General features: G+C 41.7%; 1 protein-coding gene across 1 annotated transcript in view; it reads right to left on the bottom strand.

The window, feature by feature from the left end:
* Synpo2 (synaptopodin 2) overlaps positions 1-26,236 on the bottom strand; it is a 143,734-nt gene that overhangs the window by 34,253 nt on the left and 83,245 nt on the right. The window contains exons 2-3 of the mRNA XM_028760493.1: positions 5,276-5,427; positions 1,188-1,981 (exon numbers count right to left, since the gene is read on the bottom strand). Of these exons, the coding sequence (XP_028616326.1) occupies positions 1,188-1,981; positions 5,276-5,427 (946 nt within the window). The remainder of the gene's footprint in view (positions 1-1,187; positions 1,982-5,275; positions 5,428-26,236) is intronic.

Below are 26,236 nucleotides of genomic sequence, written 5' to 3'. Positions count from 1 at the left end.
GATATTTATCTGGTGGTCAAATTTTGTATAGACAAAATAGTCCAAAATCTGGCTAGTCTTAAATATGATTCTTTTTTGACCGGTGATATTACAGATTGCTATTAAACTGACAGTAACAACTGCACCGTTGTCTGCTCACAGTCACCATGTGAAATATGCACATGCCGTCATCATAATACTCAGGTTTAATATGCTATATATGCGAGGGTGCCTAAAGTAGAAGGAGTGGCTATTGGCACTTGCCAACAGAGCTTCAAATGGCTGTGCTAAAAATACACACCCAAAGGACAACGGGGGCTAGAAGGCTGATGTGTTACTACTCTGAGGACCCAAGCTCACTGCTATTGTGTACCAATCAGCCTGTGCATCCTCAGAGTAAACAGCTAAAGTTTGTGAAAGGGAGAAAAAGAACGGTGTCTATGAAAGAAAAAAAATAATAATGGCACTTAAGCTGCGGCTCTCGACCTCATTCTGTTTGTGACCTTAGTACTCCAGATAAGAGAACATGGCAGCGGCGGCCTTGCACTAAGCACATTTCCTAGGGGAGAACATGGAGCAGCCGGCACATGGCCCTGGAGACTTGAGTCTGGAAGGTGGAGAAGCGCGCTGCCACCTAGTGAGGCTTGCACAACAGCAAGGATCGTGTGACTGCTGGGCGTCACACTTGCCCTTGTCTGTCAAACAGTTCTGCAAGCATCATCAAGCCGCAGAATTTTTTTTTCCCCCAAAATGAAGCTCTGCTTTTAACATTAGTGTAGAAACTGAGTGAAAGGCACCTCAGGAGGGTGGATTGTTTTTGTCATTTAAACTGAGTCCACATAGCTTCCAATCCTTTTTAAGTATTTTAACACAAAATGCCATAACATTCTTCAACAAATAAAAAAGGCGTATTTCATATTTCTTTAACAGTCCTTGCATCTTTGGGGATAAATTGAAGTTTATGAAAAACATTTAGGCATAAAATAAAGTTTATGGAAAACATTTAAGTCTAATATGAAGTTCAAATTTATTGCTTCTAATTTAAAAACTGGTATTCTCTACACTATTTATATTTATTATTCTGTGCATTAAATAAACATTAAAGATAGTAAAACGCTTTTTAAAAAAATTCATACAGTCCAGCTAGTAAAATACATACTAAAATCCCAGCTCCCCTGACATCCGCCCCAACCCATGGCAGGACTTACGAGCATGTCGTGCTCTGTGCTTGTGTGGTCTGCTGTGGTCCTTTCCCGAGCGTTGATCTTCTCCCTGCTCGGTGCCTTCTGATGAGACCGCAAAGGAGACCAGAGAAGGAGGCGCTTCTGACCGCCCTCCTTCCACGGGAGAAATCACACACCCCCTTCCTGTCTGCAGCCTGCACTCTTCAGCCTTCAGACTGTCAGAGCAATCTAGAATCACTTCCACCTGGGGCAGCCCTGCGCCTCCTGGGTCTCTTCCCTGGATCACTCTCAACTCTCGGCCACTGGAGGTCTGGACTGTTGTGCCGGACGTCAGAGAAGTGTCTGCTTTCTCAGGAGCAGGGATCGAATTTATGTGGACAGTCCTCTCGTGCTGTGAGCTCCAGTCTGGGTCTGGAGACTTGAATTTTTCATTTCCCGGGAGAGTCACTATAGGGCCACTGGTGCATTGATGCCTTTCCTTTGAGAGGGATAGCTGTAGCTCAACCACATGGCCTGCAGGGCCTGCTTCTGCCTTTTTTCTTAAGATGACCTCTTCTACCACGCGTCCTTCTTGGGAGCCAAGCATCTGGGGATCTTGTGCTTGTTTTGCACACTCTGTATAACCCCAGGCATTTTCTTGGTCCTCAGCTAGGGGAACTCTAGTCTGGACTGGAGCAAGAAAGAAGTCTTTGCTCTGGGTCTCCGTGGCTTGCTGAATCTGCAGGGTGGTGCTTTCCATGGGCCCCTCATGTGTAAGATGTTGAGGGTTTGTATTTTCTGTTTCAGAATCCAAAGTCTCACTTGCTCCACTAGAGGGTCTGCAGACAAAAATAATCCCAGTTAGTCAGTGTGGGTCCCACCTGCCAAAGAATTTCCCCCAACTTATATGATGTCTCATGGACGATACAATAAATCTCCCCCCAATAACTTCAACATATTAGAAAACAGAACTTGCTGGGACATTACAGGGCTGCTAAAGAGCTTTGAGATACGATTGTCTTTCAAGTACAAGAAAACCGCTTACAAAAAGCTTTGAAATCTGAACTCATCTTTAATCCAGACTTGATTGTAAAAAGCACAGGGTGTAGCTATGTGTGTCCCTCATTTGAAATTGGGTTTCTCTAACAAACCATGTTTGCTCTAGATGACCAGGAACTTCAGTGTCCTGTGGAGTAGATATTATCAAGTTTCATAGACACATTCAGAGCTTCAGGTCAACCCAAATACAATTTTTAGACATGGTATATTGTTGAAAAAATGACACAGAAGCTCATTTCTAAGCACTAGTGAGCATAGTGGACCCCAGCCTGTGCAAAGGGCAATTTGGTGCAATGGGATTGCAGCCTATGCAAAGAGCTATCCTTTCTCTGCTGCGATGGATTGCTAAGCCATTGGGTATTTATACTCTGAGGCGACTTCCCTTCTATTTGTGTTTGCCACCTGCAGCACTGTTCTCATAGAGTCTTTGTTCTCAGGCTGTTTCTTTATCTCTGTTAAGGAGATCAGAGCTATTATTTCACAGTCTCCTCTGAGGCAAACCTATACATTCAGTGTCAAGTTTGCATCTTTGGGTTTGTGAGAAGCAGCGTCAGTTCAGGAGTCAAATAACTTCTTTCTAAATCTCCAAGCTCTAGGTGCGTCTATGAGAAGTGTCATTCACGGAGCAGCTGTAGGACACGCCTTCACCTCCCAAACCTGTAAATGTTCAAGGCAGCAGCAGCTCTCTCTCCCCTTCTTGCTCCCTTGGGATGAATCCTAACTAGTGCAGGGGGTCACCCACACAAGGGCGGGTGACCTTACTTCTCTTCTACTCAAAGGAATTTACTCTAGAATTATGTGCAAGTAGAGTTTCAGGCCAAAGTATAATATGTTTACCTCTAACTGTGATTTTGATTGCATTTGAAAGAACCTGACAAAAACCAAACCAGTTGTTGCTTTCTCTATCCAAGTCACCTGAAAAGCTTCATAATGATACACTATTTACTGAAAAATGATACTTTTAAAAACATGTTGTTAGCAGATTAGGCTTTTATTCATTTTACTTTTTGAGACAGGGTCTTACACTGCAGGCTAAGCTGGCCTGGCATTCACTCTGTAGCCTAGGCTTCATGTCATGAAGCTCTTCCTGTCATAGCCTCTCAACTGTTTGGACTCTAGGCGCCAGCTTGCTGATCCAGGTACTTCACTCTTGTAGGAAATGATAAATACTTCCATTTAACTAAATTTGAGGGTACCAAAGCCCAGGCAGGATGTTTAACCTAGCAGACTTCGGGATAAAGATAGCTGAAATAACTTTGAATTACTTTATTCATCAATTATGCTTCTGAGAAAGGAGTAGTATCAATTCATTCTAGCCTTCCAGATTGGGATAAAGGCAAACAGGCCCAGTGCTAATATTTCTTGGGAGCTGAAGTAAAATAGAAGCATGTGGATAAAAAAAATTATAAAGACATAAAAGGGAGATACATAGACATAGTCACTCAGTCTCGCAATGTGGACAATTAGAAAATCATTTGCTTATGATTTCTTGTGATTTTAATAAAAACTAAGGTAATAAAGATTTGGTATTAAAAGGCAGGGTGGCATTTTGTTTTAAATTACCTCTCTGGGTAATTAAGTCAAACTTTGGTCCTCTGAAGATAGTTGTCTGCGATATGACTCTTAGCTTTAGAAACACGGTCGGATGTCCACAGGGATATTACTCTCGGGCTCAGAAACCAGACATTTCATCCAAATCTCATTGGTTATCTATTTCTTTTTTTAAAAATGTTGATTGATTTATTTTATTTTTTTTTAATAAGGTAAGTGTGTGTGTAAGTGTTTGGCCCGCCTGTACCACATTCGTGACTGGAGACCCTGAAAGTCAGGAGAGGGCATCAGATCCCCTACGACTGGCATACCAGACAGTTTTGAGGCACCATGTGAGTAGTGAGAATCGAATTCATGTTTCTGAAAGAGCAACAGGTGCTCTTAACCACTGTTTCCTCTCTCCAGCCCAGTTAACTATATCTTGGAAATTTTAAATACTTAAGAGAAAGACGAAACAAATCATGAGCCTCGCCATTCAGAGCAGCAGAGAACAAGTCCATTTGTTTCTAAAATGGGGTAGGTACCTAAGCTTGAGCTTTAAACCAAATGTTCTTGCCTGTGATAATATCATAGTGGTAACTGGAACCAGAAGAACACGTCCCAGACAACTGTGTGTTCCAGAGAAACTGGCCTCATTAAGTCAGTAAAGACAAAAAAAGAGAACACAGTAGAAAAGATTGATTCCCTCTTTATATGCAGACTGTTGACAGAGGGGGACCCTGGAACGCCGCAAATGTGTAGAAGTCTTACACAGAATGGGGGCAAATGTATGTTCTCTGAGCAACATTCCTCCTCCATGTTTTCATTTTGTTTCTGTTTGTTTGGTTTTTAAATAGTTACTTTTTTACTGGGCACTTTTAAAAGCAAAGGATAACATTATAAGTATGTGGGAAGAGGTTGAAGAGAAAATATTTACTTACAATGAACAATATTTATATACCACAAACATGCACTCTTACATACACTGCATGTGGGCTCACAGGGGTGAGGGGTTTTCTACACTGTAAACAATGCCTTGACAGCACCAAGTCTTCATCTGCTACTCCTTACCCAAATACGGCTTTATTGGCAGTCATAACCAGAGAAAATTTACTTATAAGCTTTTTGTACCCTGCCCTGGAGGCTTGATCTTTGCATGAAAAATTAATACATTATCCAACTATTTAATGCCCAGTCATTTTCAATTCATCTTCTGATCTAAGAATTATAATCCTGGACTTACAGAGACTCCTCACCTTGGAAAAGGTAATGTTATGGTTAATACACTGATCTTTCTAAAAAATGTGGTCTGAAATGCCTACGTTTTTCAACAAAATACCTGAAACAAAGATTTTCAAGTTAATTCTCAACTAAAGCCCCACTGAATGGAACTGCTTGCTTTCAAACGCTGGTCATCTGTGTACCTGTCCTGGATTTCTACACAGCAATACCAGTTGCCTCATAACTATCTACATGCATGGACCCTAGAATCATTCCCACTTAACGTCAAGAAACAAATAACTCTTCCAACAAGTTTGCTTTACCTTTTAATAAGCAAGTGGAGAGAGTCCGTTATGCTTTCCATGAGCTTAATGACTTCAGGGTAGGTAAGGTCTGCACAAGGGTTACCGTTGATGGACACCACTTCATCCCCCTCGCACAGCCCGGAGCCCGATGCCTTGCTCTGGCTTCGAATCTGAGAGGAGGAGGAAGAAAAAATAGAGGCAATAGAATCACATAACTGGTGGAGACTATGCCACCTTCTCTAAGGGCCTGGAGATCTAGAAATTATAAATCCAATCCTGACCTCACACATACACACACACACACACACACACACACACCCCTACACACACACACATCTACACACACATGACACACATGGGCACCCCCACACACCTACACACACACACACATATACACATACATCACACACATGGGCACACATCGCACACATGGGCACACACACATACACACATCACACACATGGACACACACACATACACGTATCACACACATGGGTACACATTACATACATGGGCACACACACATACATACACACACACATCACACACATGGGCACTCACACATACACATGCATGCATAGACACATACATATGTACACACAAGCCATTTATGAATTACCACAATAATAGTATTACTTCATAATGTTGGAAGGAAATAGGAAATGGACAAGCCAAACCATGGTGAAGGAGCCAGAAAAAAAAAAAAAAAAGATGGGGAAGAGGAGGAAGACACTGCATGTTTCTGTGGATGCAGGAAGTGGCTTCAGAAGCTTGGAGAGCTGACGGCAGGAAGTTGATGTTGGAGCTGGTGATGCAGACACATGAAATGCTGAAAAGCTCCCGGAACCAAGGAAAGCACGTGACTGGGATATTAAAGAGTAAGTCCAAGGAGGAAATCTTTGATTAAAATGAACCATTCAGCCAAGCATGGTGGCAAATGCGCTTTAACCAGTTTTGTTCTACATAGACTGTTCCAGGTCAGCTAGGACTACTTGGGTAGACCCTGTTTCAAAACAAAAACCAACCAGCCAACCAGACAGACAAACAAACAAAAAACCAGTCAGGATATGCAATTAAGGACAAATTATAGAGAAAAGACAAATTGGTGATAATTAGAAATATAAAAAATAGGCCGGGTGGTGGTGGCGCATGCCTTTAATCCCAGCACTTGGGAGGCAGAGGCAGGCAGATTTCTGAGTTCGAGGCCAGCCTGGTCTACAGAGTGAGTTCCAGGACAGCCAGGGCTACACAGAGAAACCCTGTCTCGAAAAACCAAAAAAAAAAAAAAAAAAAAAGAAAGAAATATAAAAAATGGAAATAACAGCCTTGTACATAGGGCCTACCACCAAATGTGATAGATAGAAAACCAACTAACTACAAACCCTAAAGAGACTCCAGAACAGTAGTATAATGGCAGAGGCGTCCCATTAGCTCTGCAGATGATAGCAGCTAGCGTCCTGTGTAACTATGATCCTGCTGAAATGCTGTATTATTACCCTCAGTTCTCTTGTGCAGTGGCCCTGGAGACTGATAGGCTGGGCTTCCTTGTATTCTGGCTCCTGGTGGTTGGAGTCGGTCAAGAGAAAACACTAGCAAGAGTTCAGAAAGCGTGGGGAACAAGACGTAAGGGCTACGGCCTCCCTCTGGGTCTGCTGGACTTTGACCTGGCAATGGCTCTGCTCTTTGGTCTGGATAGTTCTAATTCCTGTCCGCCTCTCCCATGGCCTTAACTTTTGCTGTGTTCTAACACTATGCACTGTCAACTTGAGTCTTTAGGCCTAAGGGTGTCCAGCCCACAGAGCGTTGGGATGGATTCTGCATTCTGGGTCCTTCACGGCCCAATCTTAGTCAGAGGTTCCCTTTCTCAACAATCAAACATCAGAGTTTTAAGCAGCTTTAACAAGCTTGCAGAGCAAGATGAGAAACTGATTCTTAGAAGATAAACAAGTCCCCAACATTATAGAGTTGTCTATTGTGGGAGCATGTGTTGCTCATTGGGAGGCATGCAGTTCATCACAGCACTGACGGTTGTCAGGTGGAGCTTTTAACAGTGTCTGAGTAAGCGGAAGCTTCAGCCTCGGAGTCATCAACATTCCTTCAGCGTGTATGTGCCACATTCCCAACTAACTATGGGAGATCTGCTTCACTGACCTCCATGTTTGTCTACAAAACAGAACTATTACACCTCAAGAGCCATGGAAAAGACAGGCAGGGTGGTGCACACCTGTAATCCCAGAACTCTCGAGCCTGAGGCAAAAGGATTCCTGTGAGTGAGACATTGCCTCAAAAAGAATGGCAACAGTGTCCTTGCCAGATTGCTGTCCTAAATGACCAACTTCCTTTTCTTTTTAAAATTGGTTTGATTTTTCGGGGGTGTTGTTTTTCTTTACTCTCTCTCTCTCTCTCTCTCTCTCTCTCTCTCTCTCTCTCTCTCTTTCTTTCTTTTTGAGAGAAAACTGACAAAGCTGGACTTGGTTTGGGGGAGGGGAAGGACTATGAACAAAATATATCGTATGAAAGGAAAGGATACCCAAGGGCAGACTAGAACAGACTAAAAAATAAACCAAGTGATATGTTCAGTGCAAGAAGCAAAACAAATTCTCGATAGCACACAACAGAGTAAATGAACTGTCAGGGCAGATGTCTGGCAAAGGAATGAGTAACTCCATTCTTGCCCTGGCTTTCTAGTGTACTATGTGTGTGTGTGACAGAGGCTGACAAAACAAATTCAGTTTTCCCAGGCACTCTCAAGGAGTACAGCACAGCAGGTACACTTGTGCAAAACATCTATCTATCCAACCATCCATCCATCCATCCATCCATCCATCATCTTTTCTTTTTTCTCCTTCCTTCCTTCCTTCCTTCCTTCCTTCCTTCCTTCCTTTCCTCCTTCCTTCCTTCCCTCCTTCCTTCCTTCCCTCCTTCCTTCCTTCCTTCCTTCCCTCCTTCCTTCCTTCCCTCCTTCCTTCCTTCCTTCCTTTCCTTCCTTCCTCTCTCCCTCTCCCTCTCTTTCTCTCTCTCTCTCTCTCTCTTTCTTTCTTTCTTTCTTTCTTTCTTTCTTTCTTTCTTTCTTTCTTTCTTTCTTTCTTTCCTTCTATGTATTTATTATGAAACAGGATCTCTTCTAACCCAGGCTGGCCGTGAACTCCTGATCTTCCTGCCTCCACTTCCTATGTGCTAAAATTTTAAGCCTATGCCTCCATCCTGGGCTGAAACTTTTATTTGGAATTGAGCTAAGAAGAGAGTCATTCATTTGTGCAGCCTCCATTTGGCTGGTGCTAGTCTGCTGGATGATACTTTTCTGGTTCCTCAGTTCCATGACTGTTATTGAAAACTGGACCCAGCTGAGATGGCAGGCACGCCCCAGCTCCTCACTTTCCTTATTAAGCCAAGGGCTGCCAATCCCTTAGGCAGACAGTTCCTCCCCATTTTTGAGGTCACTAACTGGAGGCCTTTCCCAAACTCCGCCCTTCCAGACCTGTCAACAATCCTGTGTGATATTTATTGAATGCAAAACTTTTCCTTTTGGATGGCTGTTCTTACCCTTAGGAACAAGTCACCATAAAAGTAAAATGCATTCCTGGTGGCAACTCTGGAAGTATTCCTAGAACAATAACTGTGTCAGGATTGAGGGCTTTAATACAGGGGCCGAGAGCTTAGGAACCTGCATACCGATGCTATTCCACAGGCAGAAAACCAGCAGTAAGACAGCCGCTGTGCAGTGAGACGGAGCCAGGGCCACGACGTTAGAAGGCCCACAGCTACAAACATGGAATGGTATTCTTCACCTCTCATTCTTCCCTGAGAATGTAAACATCTTAGCTCTCTCAGAAAACACGGGTAAACTGGAGCTTGTGCTGGATATGTCCCTGAGCATACTTTTTTTTTATTGCATTAAATTATGAAAGATTGCACAGATGTTTTAAACTATATAGGAAGATTATTTTTTAAAAATAAATATTTATACAGAATTAGGAAAAAGTACCTTTTAAAGAGATCATTTTTAAAAAAGCATGTATTAAGAAAAAAATGCACACGTGCCCCAGGGATGTGGCTCAGTGGCAGAGCCTGCATGTGGGCATGGATTCTATCCACAGATAAGGTGGGGGAGCGTGACTAAAACTTATAAAGGATTAACTTAATAGACAATCTGTTTAGTTGGAATTGATAAGGAAAAGGCAGAAGCAGAACTCATTATTTGGGTTTTCCTAGCCTCAATCCATATTTGTCCACTGAACACACAACCTATTACTAAATAATTGTTCATAATGAGTGTTTTCAATTCCTTTTTTTATTGAAAGTACATTTTTTTTCAATACAATATTGTGACGATTTATATATGCTTGGCCCAGGGAGTGGCACTATTAAAAGGTGTGGCTTTGTTGGAGTAGGTATGTCACTGTGGGAATGGGCTTTAAGACCCTCATTCTAGCTGCCTGGAAGCTAGTATTCTGCTAGCAGCCTTCAGATGAAGATGTAGAATTCTCCACTCCTCCTGCACCATGCCTGCCCAGATGCTGCCACGTTCCTGCCTTGATGATAGTGGACTGAACCTCTGAACCTGTAAGCCAGCCCCAATTAATGTTGTCCTCATAAGAGTTGCCTTGGTCATGGTGTCTGTTCACAGCAGTAAAACCCTAACGAAAACAAATATGTTCTGATTACAGTTTCCCCTCCCCCACCCAGTTCTTCCTAGATCCCCTCACCTCCTCAAATCCATACCCATTCTTTCTCTCTCTCGTTAGAAAACAAACATACATTTTAAAAAGTAAAATAAAAAATAAACCAGAATAGGACAAAACAAACAAACCAAGAGGGAAAAAGAAAGAACTGAAAGAAGCACAAGAAACACATACAGATGCAGAGACTCCCATTTGCCCACACACAAATGCCATGGAAAGACGAAATTGGAAACTATAATATATAACCAAAGACCTATAAGTTAAAAAAAAAAGCCAAACAAAGGGACAGAAAACACTCTGGAATACCATTGAGTTCATTTTGCATGGGCCAACTACTGCTGGGCATGGAGCCTGCCCGTTAGTGTGGCTTACATAATCTGTGAGTCTCCAGTGGAAAAAAATTAATTTTTCTTGATGGATAGTTACCAGTTGGAGATAGCATCTGGGTTAGGGATGAGAGGTTGTAACTACTTCTCTCTCAGCCTTGGGACCCCAGCTTGCTTACACATGCACATGCCTTGTGTATGCTGCCTCAATCTCTGTAATTTGTTAATAAGAAATCAGTTATCCGAGCAGCCATACTGTTGTCAATGTGCCATTTTGGATCACAAGGCCCCACTGATAAATGAGAGCTACAGGCAACCGATGACTGCTGGGAGGGAGAATCCGTCTTCCCCAGGGATGAGCCTGTAACTGGTTATCTAATCCCAAGCTGTTGGTCCTAAATACATACACACACACACACACACACACACACACACACACAAGAGCAATATGAAATGGACTTATATGTGTGTGCCTGTGTGTTAACAATTAAAGAAAAAGAGCCCATGAATTTAGAGGGAAAGAGAGAAAACAATGTAATACAATACTCATATTTGAAATTCTCAAAAAGATAAATTTTAAAAATTAAAAAAAAAGAGGTTTTTTTTTTTCAAGAACCTCTAGGTAAGCCACCTTTTTGAAAACATGTTTGTGCATATGGTGTTTGTGACTATGCATGATTGTTCGTGTGTGTGAATGCATGTGTATGTGTGTATAGAGTATGTATGATTGTTTGTAAATGTGGACATATGGACATATGTGTATGTGTGTGTGCAACAGATTGTTCATGTGTATAGATGCATATGTATGTGTACAAGTCCCAGTGTTCTGAAACTTTTTTAGTGTTTCTTGCTGTTAAGATTTCATGTGCTTTTAGATTTTGCCTTTTTTCCTGCGGCTTTGCTATTAGTATCAACTACACACAGTTATATAAGGGGCATGCTTGCCTTCCAATTTTCTGTAAAATAAACAGCAAGGGTTATTAGAATCCTACAAAATTAAGTCAAATAAAATAAACAGTGATGCTAAGTCATTCAGACTGTTATATAACTTGTTCTTAGTGGATCTGTGAGATGCAGAAATTCATGTGCTCTTTCAGAAAGAGTTCATTCCAGAAACCCAGGCAGAGCAACATGGCTGCAGTAGGGTGAGGGGAATTTCTATCAGGAAGATTTAACCCTTTAAAGGGAGGCCTGGTCACACATTCACATCCAACATATTAGTAAGTTAGAATTTAATTTAGGCCACTATCAACATTTAAGATTATGTAACCTTATGGTGGCAATTATCAAAAACAAATCTTAGAAGCCATCAGCACTCCTCAAGATGAGAGGGAACTTCAAAGATACTCCATTTTGTAGGTTCTAGCCGTGGGTGTTTGTAATATTAAAAATAAAAATGAGAAATTTAAATCTTCTTTGTTTGTTTTAAAATAACACTAACATTTAGCACAAAACGTGTTTTTTCATGAGCGTCTTCAGTCATATTTTCTAAGGCAGATTATTTAGTAAGAATAGCAACATTACTTTTCATGCCTGCAAATGTCTTCTTCTATCTCTGGGCTTAGTGGAAGACAGGTTGATGCTTTTATGTGTTTCTGCGTGCACAGGCACAGTTAGTCAATTGCATGAAAAAAATATCAAGCCTCAGGTAGGTATAGATTTGTAAATGGAATACTTTAATAGGCATAAAAATAATTTTGGATAGTTTCCTTTCATATCAAATTAAAGTCAACAAATCCTAGTTTATAACATTGCAGTGTGGAATCAGATACTGCTGTGATAGGACTTTTTTATATTCTGTTAAATTAAAAGCCATTGGCCCCAGCCGGGCAGTGGTGGCGCACGCCTTTAATCCCAGCACTTGGGAGGCTGAAGCAGGTGGATTTCTGAGTTTGAGGCCAGCCTGGTCTACAGAGTGAGTTCCAGGACAGCCAGGACTACACAGAGAAACCCTGTCTCGAAAAACCAAAAACCAAAACAAACAAACAAAAAAAGCCATTGGCCCATCTGGACAGAGAGGCTCACATCTGGAATCCCAGGACTTGAGAGGCTGAGACTAGAGAACTGCCTGTGAATAGGGCCACATAGTCACTACTGGGCCAGCCTGGGCTACAGTGTGAGACTATGTCTCATAATAAAGAAGGGAAAAGGAAGAGGAGGACACATTTCATATCTTGGATCAGTATTTTTTTTCAGGTATGATTTTGGAATACTGGTCATTCATCCATTATATATTTTATTAATAATATAAATACTAATACATTTCCTTGTATAAGAACAAGACAGCAACTCTTGCTAAATTTCATCAAGGACAAGTTGTTCATGGTAGGGAAGCAGGCAAATTCACAATGGCTTCTGAGACTGTCTCAGAATCCTATTTTTCCCCTGAAAGATCAAATACCAATCGTTTTTCTTGAGTGATAAGCTTGATTCCCCTGTTTTCTAGAAAATGTCTACAAAATACTCAAATATAGACAACCATGATTTGTCAATTATTCTTAACAAACATCCCAACATCACAAAACACAATATAGTTCAGCTTTTAATCCAAACAGATATGCAAATACATGCAAACAGACATGCAAATTCAGGATTCGTGCCATGTGCTTTGCTCTTCTCATCTTGCCACACAAAATGCTAAGAAGATGTGTGCCCATAATGAAATGCAAACAGCTAAATGCTTGGCACTGAGGAGGAGGAGAATTATGCCTGGGAATGTCAGTCACCATTGCTTGAATGACAGAGTGCAAGTGGGTTTGTTTATCCTTGCTTTTACACCATCACAGTACAAATTCCAATATGGTCAGAAAAGACAAAAAATAGTGTCTGAGTATTATCAAAATCATTCTTGTAAAGCATCTCAGATCTTATCCGAAGTCTGTGGATTAAAGGCATAAAGAGCTGAGATGCTAAACATCCTTGGCCTCTTGGGAAATTGAGTTAGAAAGGAGATGTTCCATCAAAGGCAATCCAAGAGCAAGTAAACCCCAGGATGACCCGGGGAAGCAAGGTTGACAGAAGCCAGCAAAGGTTGGCTGTCTTGAAGAGCTATGTGCTGGGGCTGGAAGCATGATGGGAACACTTGCCAAGCATGTGTGCTGGGAGAACATGCCTGAGGCCAACCATAAATTTAGTCTTAGAGGTCACTCTGGCAACCTAGGGCATCAGAGTCTTTTGTACAAAGGAGGAAAGGTGAGATCTCCACTGTCCTAAAATGTCAAGTTTGCTTTGGAAAAAATTCCCATTCAGTTTTCTAAAGATGACTAGAGAAAATTCAACTCAAAGACTGCCACATCTTCTTCAGCCTGAAGGAGGCCTTGAATATATGTCTGCAACAAATACGCCCTGAACAGATGACAAACGGCATAATTAAATTGAATTCAAAAGTCTGACCTTCTGTCCCCAGACTCTCGCATTCTCAAAACTACTACTTTCTATTTATTCTTCATTGTCTTTTTGGGTATGCATGGCATTTATTATTAAAGCATTATAAGGCCAATAGGGACCCAGTGTATTCACGGAAAGGAAGTGGTTCTATTGAACACCAGACAGCAAAAGTAAGTGAATTCCCTCTGGAAAGACATATGACTCCAACACAAAACAAAACTACAGCTGTGCCTGGCTGTGGCCCCATTTACACCTCTGTTTGTCTGGCTCAATGAGAAGAAAAGTCACAAGGCAGTCAGTAAAACCTAAAAACATCCACTCTGTATAATCTGGCTGCAATTTGTGGAAATGAACACATACACAGAAACAGAGTGCACTGTTGGGTCAAAGGCAACATCACAGTTGCCAATGGGTTTGGCATGCCTGACTGTCTTGGCAGGTCCAAGTGAGCGAGGCTGGGTGGTGAGAGAGAGACTTCCAAACCAGGCACTTCAAGAAGAGAATCCAAGATCCTGCCAGCTGACCTCTGTGCTCATGAGGTTGCTCTGGTGATGAAGGGTGAAACCGGCCATGTTCCTTGTTATGACTGGCTACAAGGTCTCCTGTTTATTCCTGATCAAAGAAAGCCTGTGTGAATGTCATCATCTTTCCTAAAGGATCCTGGGCCATAGCCAGTCAAGGAGAGCGTTGCAAAGGCAGACAAGAACCTTTGGCTTGGCTTATCAGCCTGCCTCAGATCTGAGAGGAATTTATAAGGGAAATGCAGTTGGAGCGCAAGACTTTGTTTACATTACCTCATTTGATTAATTAGTTGTTCATGCTGTTTGCTAGATAACCTGCTCACAACACGATACTTCCCATCAGTACTACAGTGTCTAGAAGAATGCTCAAAACAGTTGCTTGTGTAGGGGAGATGACAGCCATCTTACACATCGACGAGGGAAAAACCCACATTGGCTACTCAAAGAGAGGGTTGCACACCGGCATGCTGGATGCAGCTTGTTACAAGTTTAGAGTCAACCTTTGCTAAACAAGCTGCCCAGGCTTATAACTGTTAATGAACGTTATACTCTTCTGGGGCAGTGGGGAAGGGGGTCTTTCAACATGCAGCAGACTGGATCTATTCCACTGTCTTCCTTAGGAACTGTAATCCCAGAAGCCGGGGTTCATGTATCTGCATTTTTAGTGAGCTTTCTTATGTGGTTTATGGGCTTACTATTTGATAAATACAACAAACTGTTGTTTTTCCATAAAATACTTTAAAGAAACATGTTGGAAGCCTTCTCCCTTTCTCTCTCCCCACCCCCTCTATATATGTGTGTGTGTGTGCATGTGTGTGCATGTATGTGTATATGTGTGTGTATGTGTGATTTTAAACAAATTACTTTTTCCATGAAACTATATTATTAATTTTACTCAATTGATTCTATTTTTCAAGGAATTAGAAAATAAATATATGATCATTATTTTATGATTTTTTGCATGGTTCTTTAACTATATGACTTATGTTTTTCTTAAAACAACAACAACAAAAAACAACCCCCCCCCAAAAACAAAACAAAACAAAAAACCCAAGATATCCTGAAGCCAAGACTCTGTGGGTGAGACTTGTCAAACAATGTGAGCTGGCATGCTGCTCAGGACCAGCCTCTGACTGGAAACAGGAAAGCCCTGATTTTGAATATAAGCAGTTCACAAATGCAAAGAGTGAACCTTCAAAGCTGTCATGCTCAACTTCCATCCACACAGAAAGCCCACGTACCATTTGGTTATATTTGTGCCAGAGCATAATGGAAAATAATAACACATACAAATTCAAATTTAAAGAAATCATGTTGCGTTCCAAGTGTGCATGCGTGTGGGTGCACATACACATGTGGGGATGCCCACAGAGACTACAAGGAAGTATCCATGTCCTCTGAGCTGGAGTTCTAGGAATTTGTGAGCCACCAGATACAGGAAGTAGACTCTCAACTCTGATCCTTTGATAGAGAAGTAACTTTTCCTATCTTCCGAGCCATATCAGCCCACAGCTAAAACTTTCATTCACAAGATGAGTCATGCCAAAACCAAAAGGTGCCCATTAATGATATTAACAGAGGTGTGGCCATTAATGATATTAACAGGATGTCAAGGGACAGATAAAAGATTTGGAAACATAGAGCTGGGAGCATGTAAACTGTCACCATCCTAGCCCCTGAGATGGCAGGTTCTTGGATGTGCAGGGTTGCTGGCAGATGTGGAGTAGAGGCTCCATACATTGGTGTTGCAGCCATTGGTGAGCACAAGAGGCAGGTGGCTGTGCCTTGAGGTCATGAGCTGCAGTCTCCAGGCTGTCCTGGGCAGGGTAGAGAAGGCTAGAGTCTGGATCAATGGGAAGAAACTAGCCTGTTTCGTAAGGTGATTAGGAAACCACTAACAGTGTGATTTAAATATTTATGTTCTCACTACCTTCTGTCACTGTCTGGAGATGTTGAGCAGAGCCCATTCTCCCTTCCTCAGTCACTTCAGAGCCTAATTAGCCTCATGTCCACGTATTAAACAGTCCAAGTTCATCTGAAACAAGGCATCCATTTCTCAGGCATTTCAAACATTCTCCCTAACTCCACGTTCCTTGCTTGCAGATGCTGTGTGAGGCAGAGGTCTTCCCCACAGGAAGCTTCTTGGTGAGCTCCACCTTCTGACCCACAGCTGCCTTTGCAGGGTGCAGGGGGCTCATTTGGAAGCTCAGGTTAAGGTCTTTTGGTATAGCTGGGCCTTGTTTCTATTCCTCTCTTGGCTACTATCTTCTGTGAGTTTCAAGGGCAAGGGCGGCCTTTCCTGATGCAGATGATTCATCCTCTCTGCCTTCACGGTTCTTTCCCAGCTCCATCCCTTGTGGTCCACAGCCTCCTCTTTGCAACAGGTGGTAATCTGAGCAATCTCTCCACCCTAGTCAAGGCCTGGGGGAACCCTGCTCCCCTCCCCCAATTAACATAGGAGCAGATCCTTCTGCTGTATCCTTTCTAACCTTCCTTCATGGGCTTCCATCACAAGTGAGCAGAAGGCCCAGCCCACCCTCTACCTCACCAGCTGGGAGAATCACCATGTACCTTGTCAACTGGGGAAAAAACCCTTTTCTGCTCTACAGAAGTTCCCTTTGAATTTCTGGCTTCCTCACACAGGCTACTGAAGGTCACACTAGCTGACTGGCATGTGCCATCTTTAGCAACATAGAGGCAGGGCCAGGACTCTGTGAAACATTCTAGGTTTTGGCTTTGGGAATCCCCAGACTCAGGAGTGAAAAGAAAAAATATTTTAGTGCAGCAAAATGAAACCAAAATTAATATTCAACATTCTCAATGAGTGGAACATAAGAGTTTTAAAGACAGGACTTTCCACTTAACTCCAGGCCTAACTGGGCTCAGGAAGGCATGGTTCCGGATTCTGTCTTGCTTTACAGTTTTAATATTTTGTGCATCTTTTTTGATATTCATTTTGTTTTTCAAATATTGAATTAAATACTTTTTTTAATTATTGAAGTCCTGTTAACTATAGAGGGCACAAAGTGCTTACACATAGCAATAAAAAAAATTTAAACACATAGAATTTTCTTTTCGATGAAAGTGATATGTGTTCTTGTTTTTCATCCAGAAGGCTTGGAATGGGTACATTAACGACCTGGTAATTTTTTCTATTCTGTAAAACCAGGCCTCACCTGAATTCCCCTTATTCTGAGCATTGTTTCTCAGTCAATGGAACTCATTTGTATTAAAGAGATCCCATGTACTTTGCAGAAGAGGAATGGTTTCAAACCATTCCTCCACAGACCCTTATTCTGAGCATTGCTTTGCAATCAATAGAACCCATTTTTGTAGAAGAGGTCACAGTTGCCTTACAAAAGGCATGCATATCACAAGGAAGTTACAATGTAGTCATACTTTAAGTTTTGCTGTGATAGCTGTCACAAGGAAACTTTCTCCCAACATTTTACTGTGTTTAAATATGTAAAAAGTAAACCGATTGGGGTCAGACTCAAGAAGTTTGTATCAGCCTTGCTAACTAATTTGCACTAAACTGACTTTCTTGCCTCTCAAGTTTGTTTCTCTGCTGGTCATAGCATCTGCGGGGATCCCAGCAATCCGGACCTGTTATTAGACCTTGTCAGAAGGAGGCAGAAGTAGGCAGATCTGTAAATTTGAAGCCATCCAGAACTATATGAGTTCCAGGACAGCCAGAACTACATAGTGAGACCCCATGTCAAACAAACAAACAAACAAACAAACAAACAAGCACAACAAAGGTTTCTTCCTCTTTTAAGTTGACTTGATTTTTTGGAAGGATGTCTATGTCTTGTGTAGACCCTGAGTAATACATACATACAGAATGAGTGATGCCTCCTTTACTTTCACTTGGAGGGAATCAGCAAGAGTGAGTAGGGATGCAGGGGCATTGGAAGGAGGGATGGAGTGTGCAAGAAGGAGAAAATGTCACTCCTGTTGGTTCAACTGTTCTTTATGGAGAAAGATACAAGTTCAGAGGTTAAAGTGGAATGCAGACAGTGAAAATCTGAATCCATCAGTGAGACTGGATGCCATCTCAATGGCTTTGTTTTTTTAAATGAAAGTAAAATAAAAAAATCATAAGAATTTTTTTAAAGACTAGAGGGCATGAAAAGGCACCATTCTGAATCTTTGCATGATTCTCTACCTTGTGGAGTCTGAGTCAGATTCTGTGCATCTCCAGGGCTTCTCTGTCCACTTAAGGAGTAGTAGGCAGAGAAACAACAGAGACGGTTGCTCGGGCACCATGAGCTCATGAAAGAAGGCACACTGTGCTTGTTACAAAGGGGTTGATAGAACTAGATACATCAAAGATGACAATGGACAAACAGCATGAAGGTATCTCATAGTCGTATCTTGGAACACTTGGGGTTAGAAGTGCCAGATGGGAGCTGGTGGTGCATGATTAATGACAGGCCAAGGACCTGTCTTGTGTGATCCACAAACCTGCAGGCTCCCACTGTATCACTCTGAGACAGTATGATGGAAAGTCAGCCTAACGGCACACTGGTACACCCATGGAGCAGTGAATCACTCGACAGAGAAGCTTCTTTCAGTAGGTTGCAATCAACTCCCTCTCCTTAACGCTAAGGGAGCTATTTGGAAGTGGATCTGGGACTATTCTTAGGGGCATAGGTGATGGACGTCTCCAAGGAAACAGTGTTTTCTAGAGACAACAGGATTGATGTACATTCTAACTCACAGAGACTGTGGCAGCACACACGATACCTGAACAGGTTGAAACCAGACAAAGTGTCAGCATAGAGAAGGGAAAGTGAACCAAGAAGCTATTTGCAGTTGATAACCTCAGTGGAGTGATACTGGGTACATCCCAGAGCAGTCTGCATATTCAGGAGTAGCTGGCCAACACAAAACAGACTTCATGTTTTTGTTTTGTTTGTATGTGCTCTTATTTGTTTGTTTGTAAATAACTTTTAAAAATGAAACAAAACCAAAACCAAACAAAAACAACTTAAAACTTTGTTGTATTGTAACATGCTTTTTGATATGTTTGAGATTTCAAATATGTCTTTGTCACCTTGATACAGATACTTTGTTACAGGCTCATTTGGGATGTTTTATGTGTAGGTAATCAGCATAATGTTATTGTGCACTGTGTAAAGTTTACCCTTATACGGTTCAATTGCTGATTTCTCTATCCCAGTACCTGGTTTCAATCCCGACACTGCATTGTAAGGCAATGCTTAGGTTAAGAATCTCCTGTCTCAAGTTTGTGTAAACAATGCTCACCATTTATTCTCTGCCTTGTCAGTAAAAGCTGGAAATGCCAATAGCTAGGCGATAGAAAGAATAGGGCGGGACTTCTACAAGCCAGGGGAGGCAGGAGAGAAAAAGATGAAGAGAGGGCCACCCAGAGGAAAGGGTCCAGAAGACATCAAGGCAGAACACACCCATGTACACAGTGACAGCACTAAGTGCACTCGATTAGGGTTTCAGAAAAGAATACATGACATTGGGAGGTAGAGAACAGTAGTTGGGCGATAGGAGAGGAATTGGGGTTTGTGTGTGTGTTGGATTCTCAAATAATAAGAGAAAAAAAAGAAGGTGGATAGTCCCTAAGAAAAATATATAATATATAATCAATAATTATATAGGTATTATATAATAGTGATTATAATCATCATCATAATAAAAGACAGGGCTTGATGTAGCTCACTTGCCCTTAATATCTCTATGTTTCTGAGGATGGACTTGAATTTCCAGTTCCTCTGATTCCACCTCCAAAGTGCTGGGACAGTGGGGATGAGCCACTGCAACCAACTTTCACTTGTTCTTGATTCTTTCTTGACAACAAACATAATTTCTTCCTTATTATTAGACAAATTCAAGGCAAATAGAATCAGCACACGCTTGTTATATAGGAAGAAACATTTTGTGATAGCTGAATGTGGTAGCAACATAAATATATTCAAGCATATTAATAGGCATTAAATATCAGAATAAAAACATTTGATGAATTCGAGCAACCTATACAGCAGTCTATAACAATTGAATTTTAATGGAAAAATCATATTGACAAGAATCCTAATTTCAGAAAATGTTTATAAAACAAAATTTAGTAACGTTGAGATCCTTCCCTTGCTATGGGTCACACCTATTCTATTTTCAAATGGATAGTTTGACAGTGATTTTTTTACAGCAATATAATCTCTATAGCTAATTAATCTCCTTTATACTTGCTAAGACATTTCAAAGTTTGCATGGAAGACAAATAAAAATCGAAGGTAGCTTCCATACATGGGAAGGAACATGTGACCTTTGTCTTTCTGGGTCTGGATTACCTCACTCAACTGATTACTTCCAGATCCATTCAGTTACCTTTGGATTTCATTTTTCTTAACAGCTGAGTAATATCCCATTGCTTAAATGTGATATAGTTTGATCAGCCGTTCATCCATTGATAGATATGTAGGCTGCTTAGTTTTATGGTTATTGAGGCTGCATCAAGAATGAAATGGGTGAGCGATACCATCGTGGTAGGATACAGAGTCTTGTAGGAGTATGCCCAGGAGTGGAATATCTGGAACATATGGTAAACCTATTTCTAGGTTTCTGAGAAACCTGCACGGTAATTTCCACCTGTCTGCACCAGTTTGCACTCCTAAAAATAGTGATTAAGGGTTTCCCTTCTCCACAGTTATACCAGCAGATTTCTTCATTTTATTATTTATCTTAGCCACTTTTAAGAGGGGTACTATGAAATTTTAAATTAGCTCTACTTTGCATTTCCTTGATGGCTAGGGATGCTAAACATCTTTAAAAACATTGCTTGGCCATTTGTATGTCTTCTTTGGGGCGCCTTGTTTGGTTCCATGCCCTAACTTTTAATCAGGTTGCTTTCTTTCTTGGCATTTAGTACTTGGTATGTTCTAGACATGAGTCTTGTGTGAGATGTACAGCTAGTAAAGATTTGTCCTGTCGTATAGGCTGCCTCTTCCCTCATATGATGGCATCCTTTGCTCTACAGAAGCTTCTGAATCTCAGCAGGTTCCATTTCTCAAGTGTTGGTTTTAATACTTGTTCTGTCAGGGTCCCACTCAGAAAGTCCTTTCCTTGAGCCTAGACATTAAAATATATTCTCTACTTTCTTTCTAACAGATTCAAGCATTGAGTCTTATGTTTAGATCCTTAATTCTCTTGGGGTTGAATTTTGAAAAGGGTGAGAGATAAGGATCTACTTCCGTTCTTCTACACATAGCCCCCACCTTATTCAGTAACATTTGTTGAAGACTCCATCTTTTCTCTGATGAATATTTTTTGGCATCTTTGTAAAATAAAAATGAGGTGGCAATAGGTGTGTGGACTCATACCTAGCTCCTTGATTCTATTGTGATCAGTGCATCTGTTTTTATGCAAGTACAATGACATCAGGGATGGTGATACCTCTGGCAATGCTTTTATTGTTCTGGCTATCCTGGGTCTTTTGTACTTCCGTATGACTTTTGAGATTTTTTTTTCAATTTTTGTGAAGAATTACATTTGAATTGTGATAGAACAGTCACTGAATCTGTAGATTGCTTTTGGTAGGAAGGGCAGAATAAGCCTGCCAATCCATGAACACTCAGGATCCTGCAGCTGTGTACATATAGGTAGCATTAAATTGACTCAGAGATAGTATATGTAGCTTATAGTTCTCCATATAAGAACTGTCTTATCGTATGCCTCTTTTCAAAGACAATATAAACTTAAATTTATTTTCAAGCTGCTACATTAACACAAAAGATCGAGGCTGGGGGAAATGAGGGCCTGGGTTTAAGTACTGAACTTAAACCTGGTGGGGTGGCAAGTACCTCTAACTCCAGGATTGAGTTGGGGCAAAGGTTGGAGGATACCTGGAACATATTGATCAGCCAACTCTGCCAAATCTGTCAGTTCCAGGTTCAGGGAAAAAATCTGAACCAAACAGTATGGTGGAGAGTGACTGGGGAGACAGATGACCTCTGACCTCCACATCCACACATGTGCGAGTACACCTTCATACATTCATGCACACAACCACACGGACTGGTACCTACACCTCCCCACACACAACTGTACATATGTATTTAGTGTCCTGTGGTATTATAACACACATATATACTGTGTTTCTAAGGTTTTAATCAAGTTAAACATATTTCTGAAACATTGTTTCTTTATATCGAAAATATGTAAACCCTTTTTGTAGCTCTCTGAAATATACTCTCTCAGACATTTTACAGGAAACTAGACATTTGATTGATCATTTGGTAGCTCTACTTTTAATTTATAAAAAAAAATGTTATTCCTCATACTGCTTTTTTAAAGGGATGAACTAATTTATATTTCTACCAGCAGTATGCAAGGGTTCCCATTCTCCACCTTCTTGACACTGCTTGTTATTTCTCGCGTGGATTTCATTGTGTGTGTGAGGAGGTAGATATTTACCTATTTCATGACAGTAGAGATGTGTCTTTCCATGTGGTACAAAGAGCTGCATACAGTTGCCTACTATGAAGCTTGTTACCACCAGAAACCTCCTATTCACAATGGTGAATTAACAAAGTAACAAGGTAAGAAGTAGCCCTGGTCATAGGGTGATTTAAGTTGTTCACAAAAACGTTTATAGACACACACTAAAGGATAAATATAGCTTGAAAGACAAGTGGCGGTGAGGGAGAGTGTCTACATGTAGTCACGCCCAGGTTATAACAGGTACCTCCTGCTCTTCTAGCTTAAAAGGAAAGCTATAAACATAACCCAGTAGTCTTCGTCTCCCATATCTGTAGCTAACAGATGCACCCACAACAAACATAAAATATTACAACTATTATAGCAAATAAAGGAAAAACAACCAGCATGTCCATCTAGGAACTACCCAAAATTCACTTATATCATAGACAGAAATCATTCCTTCTTTGTATCAGCATTTCTTTGGACAGATAAAGTGCCACAGACTGTGAGCCCGTGGTATTTTTCATTCCCTAAGTGCAGACTTCTGCTTTCTCCTTGAGGCAGCTGAAGTCTGTAAGCCCCGAGAACTTGACAGTCATATGATTTTCTTAGGAAATCCCCAGGCATTCCCAGGCTTGCTGCCAAGCAACTGACTACTGGGGATTCACATCTCAAATCTTCACTGTGTCCAGAAGAGACTTTGATGCTTGGGTTATTGAATACAAATTCCTTGGATAATCTGTGTTCTACCAAAGATAGATCCGGTTCCCTTCTGACCCTAGGAATGGCATTTGTGTGTCTTCTTCATTTAGCACTCTGATACCACCTTCAAAACAAAGAAAACAGCACAAGAGACCAGGGAAAGCAGGAAATAAAGAAAGACCATTTCTTGGAAGACAACAAGAAATATCAACATCCTCTCTAGAGCGATATCAAATGTGCCGCACAGGAAGAGGGTGACATATTAAAAAGTACAAGAAATACTTCTGGCGATTAAAACCATCTCAGATGAAATAAACAACTTAGTGGAAAACTGGAAGGCAAGGCTTTTCCAGATCCTTTTACAGCCCAGCGCATTCAAACAGCAAGACCAATAAATGAAATAGAAGCAGCTAAGGAAGCTAGTTTAAGATACAGATAGTTTAAGGTCCAAGTATCAGAAACTCAGGTAAAAAAACAAATGACACAAATCAGCAAGTAGATACTTCAAGGAGAAAGAGTTTCTGAATTTAAAAAGCCCGCACAATCTAAAAGCACAGCCAAACCTAGGCATGGGAAAATTTGTGAACGTAAATTTCTAAGAGAAGAACAGGGAACAAAAATCACAATGGCCTTAAACATCTCATCGGCAACAGTGGAAGCTAAGACAGAGGCTGGTATCTTCAGAATTTGGAGCCTCTGTCCTCAGCTGAGAATGCTACCTGGTTAAATTATCGGTTAATTATGAGGGTGGAGTGACACTGCTTCCTCATGAGGCAAGAGGAGAAATGGAACCGTGGAAGTGAACAAGAAACACAAGAAAAACTGGGGTGTGGAATATAAGAAATGAACAAGAGAGAGGAAATGGGAAGCCCAGGATGACTGTGAAGGGAGATTCCCAGCAAGATGGCCGTGCACTAGGCTCAGGAATGACCGACCCAAAGTAGAAGGGGCTGAGGACTAGAAAAACTGGCCTAAAACAGACGGTGCTGACAAAAAGGGCTCTTGATATATTTTTATACCTCGGGAGGATATTTACAGAAAAGAAAGTGTTTGGAGTCTAAAAGGTATGACAAGAACTTTAAAAACTGAAGAGAATTGATCATTATTTTTGCTTGTTTTTTTTTAGGCATTGTTTGTCCTGGCTGCAGTGGAACTTGATGCAATTCTTTGCCTCAGCCTCCCAAGTCCTGGCACTGTAGGTGTGCACTAACACGCCCAGGCAGCAGCTGCTAGCAGTAAAGGGGGAAGGGCTGTGCCCAGACTGAAGGTAGCCACAGCTCTAATGCTCAGCCTGAATGCATCAGAGAGAACTTTGTATAGTGAAATCAAAGTGTGCTGACGGAAGGAACACTGAGGGTTAGAAACCTCAGTGTGGTGTGCAGATGGAACTCCGGCCCAGCACACTCCTTTAAACCCTAGACGTCATAGCCTTGAGTCTGGGAGAATACGTTAGCTGCTTAGGGATTTTTCTAGACCTTTGTCTCAGGAGAAGCACACGTGTGTGTGTGTGTGTGTGTGTGTGTGTGTGTGTGTGTCTATGTGTGTGTGCATGCATGCGTGCCTCTCCCTCTTTTCCTCCCTCTCTTCCTCCCTCCCCCTCATTGTGTATGTGTGTGTGTGTATGTATGTATGTGTGTATGTGTGTGTGTGTGTATAAAACAGGGAGGGAGAATCGAGAAGGAGCAAGGATAGCAGTATAATAATCCTCTTTGGAAACATTATATTTGAATTCTAAAGAGATACGCACATGTTTGAATTCTTTGCTGTCTCTCGCCTTTCCACCTCCCTCTCCTCTTTCTCCTGGTATCCAGCCCTGGCAACACAGAGAGGGATGAGGTCATAGGCTCTTTATGGGCATGGCATGATGGTGGCCCAGAAAACTTCACACAGCCTGGGGTGCTGCTGGGAAGGAAGAGTGTACATCTTGAGCAATGCTGTCACTAATCCAGGGCCTGTGTGTGTGTGTGTATGCATATGTATATGTGTGTATGTGTGCGTGTACGTGTGTGTATGTATGTGTATATATATGTGTGTATATGTATGTATGTGTATGTATGTGTGTGTGTATGTGTGCGTGTGTGTGTATGTGTGTGTATGTGGGGGGTGCATGTGCATATGTGTCATAGATTCCTTCTTTCCTAGGTAGTCATCAAGAAGTCTTCCTCAGCCTCCTTAGAACACTGCCCCCATCCCCAGTAACATTGTTCTCCTTATTACCTAAGTAAACCACCTTACTGCCTAACAAGAGTGACTGGCAAGGGGTGAAATCCCCTTGGCTCTGCTCCTGTTAGCGTCCTGTGTGCCTCGCTTTCCAGGCCTTGCAGCTCTTCTGTTACCTGTGTCTCTCCACAAAGCTCCTTTACTTCCCCTTTGTCAGTCTCGTCAGAGAAAACAATGGCTGTATTGGCCAGAACATCAACATGGTGGTATTTGACATCCCTGCCTCAAAGGCTTAAAAACTTGTCAGCAAGGGCCAGCGATACAAAGCTCTGAAGCAGTGAGGGAGGAGAAGGAACTGTTCTCTGCCTGTGCTCAGAATTTTTCTCACACTCCCCAAAGCATCCACTCCTCCTTCTGATCTGCTGTGTCCTCATCCCTGGCTGTCCCCAGAGGCTGGCCAGGCAGAAGCATGGCAGTTCACGGGCTCAACACGAATTGCTCGGATCATCTCTTCTGGTTCTGGTTATTCTAATCATGGAAGTGCTAGTTCTGCTTTGCTCTGCTCTCCACATGGTCTGACAGCAGCGAGGCACAATGCTTTCCCAATTGCTCCCCAGCTCTCTCAAGGAGTAAGGACTGCTAAACCCATTTTGGAGAAGGTAAGACTGAGTCTCTGAAATGTTCTGTGAGATACCTTATAAGTGGCCAGAGAGATTAACAGTCTAGCCTGTGCCTATAACTTTAGTGGCT

The sequence above is a fragment of the Grammomys surdaster genome, unplaced genomic scaffold (genome assembly GCF_004785775.1).
Source record: "Grammomys surdaster isolate TR1022 unplaced genomic scaffold, NIH_TR_1.0 126531, whole genome shotgun sequence".
NCBI lineage: Eukaryota > Metazoa > Chordata > Mammalia > Rodentia > Muridae > Grammomys > Grammomys surdaster.
Note: the sequence above shows the minus strand (reverse complement) of the source record. Positions and strands in the feature narration are given on the sequence as shown.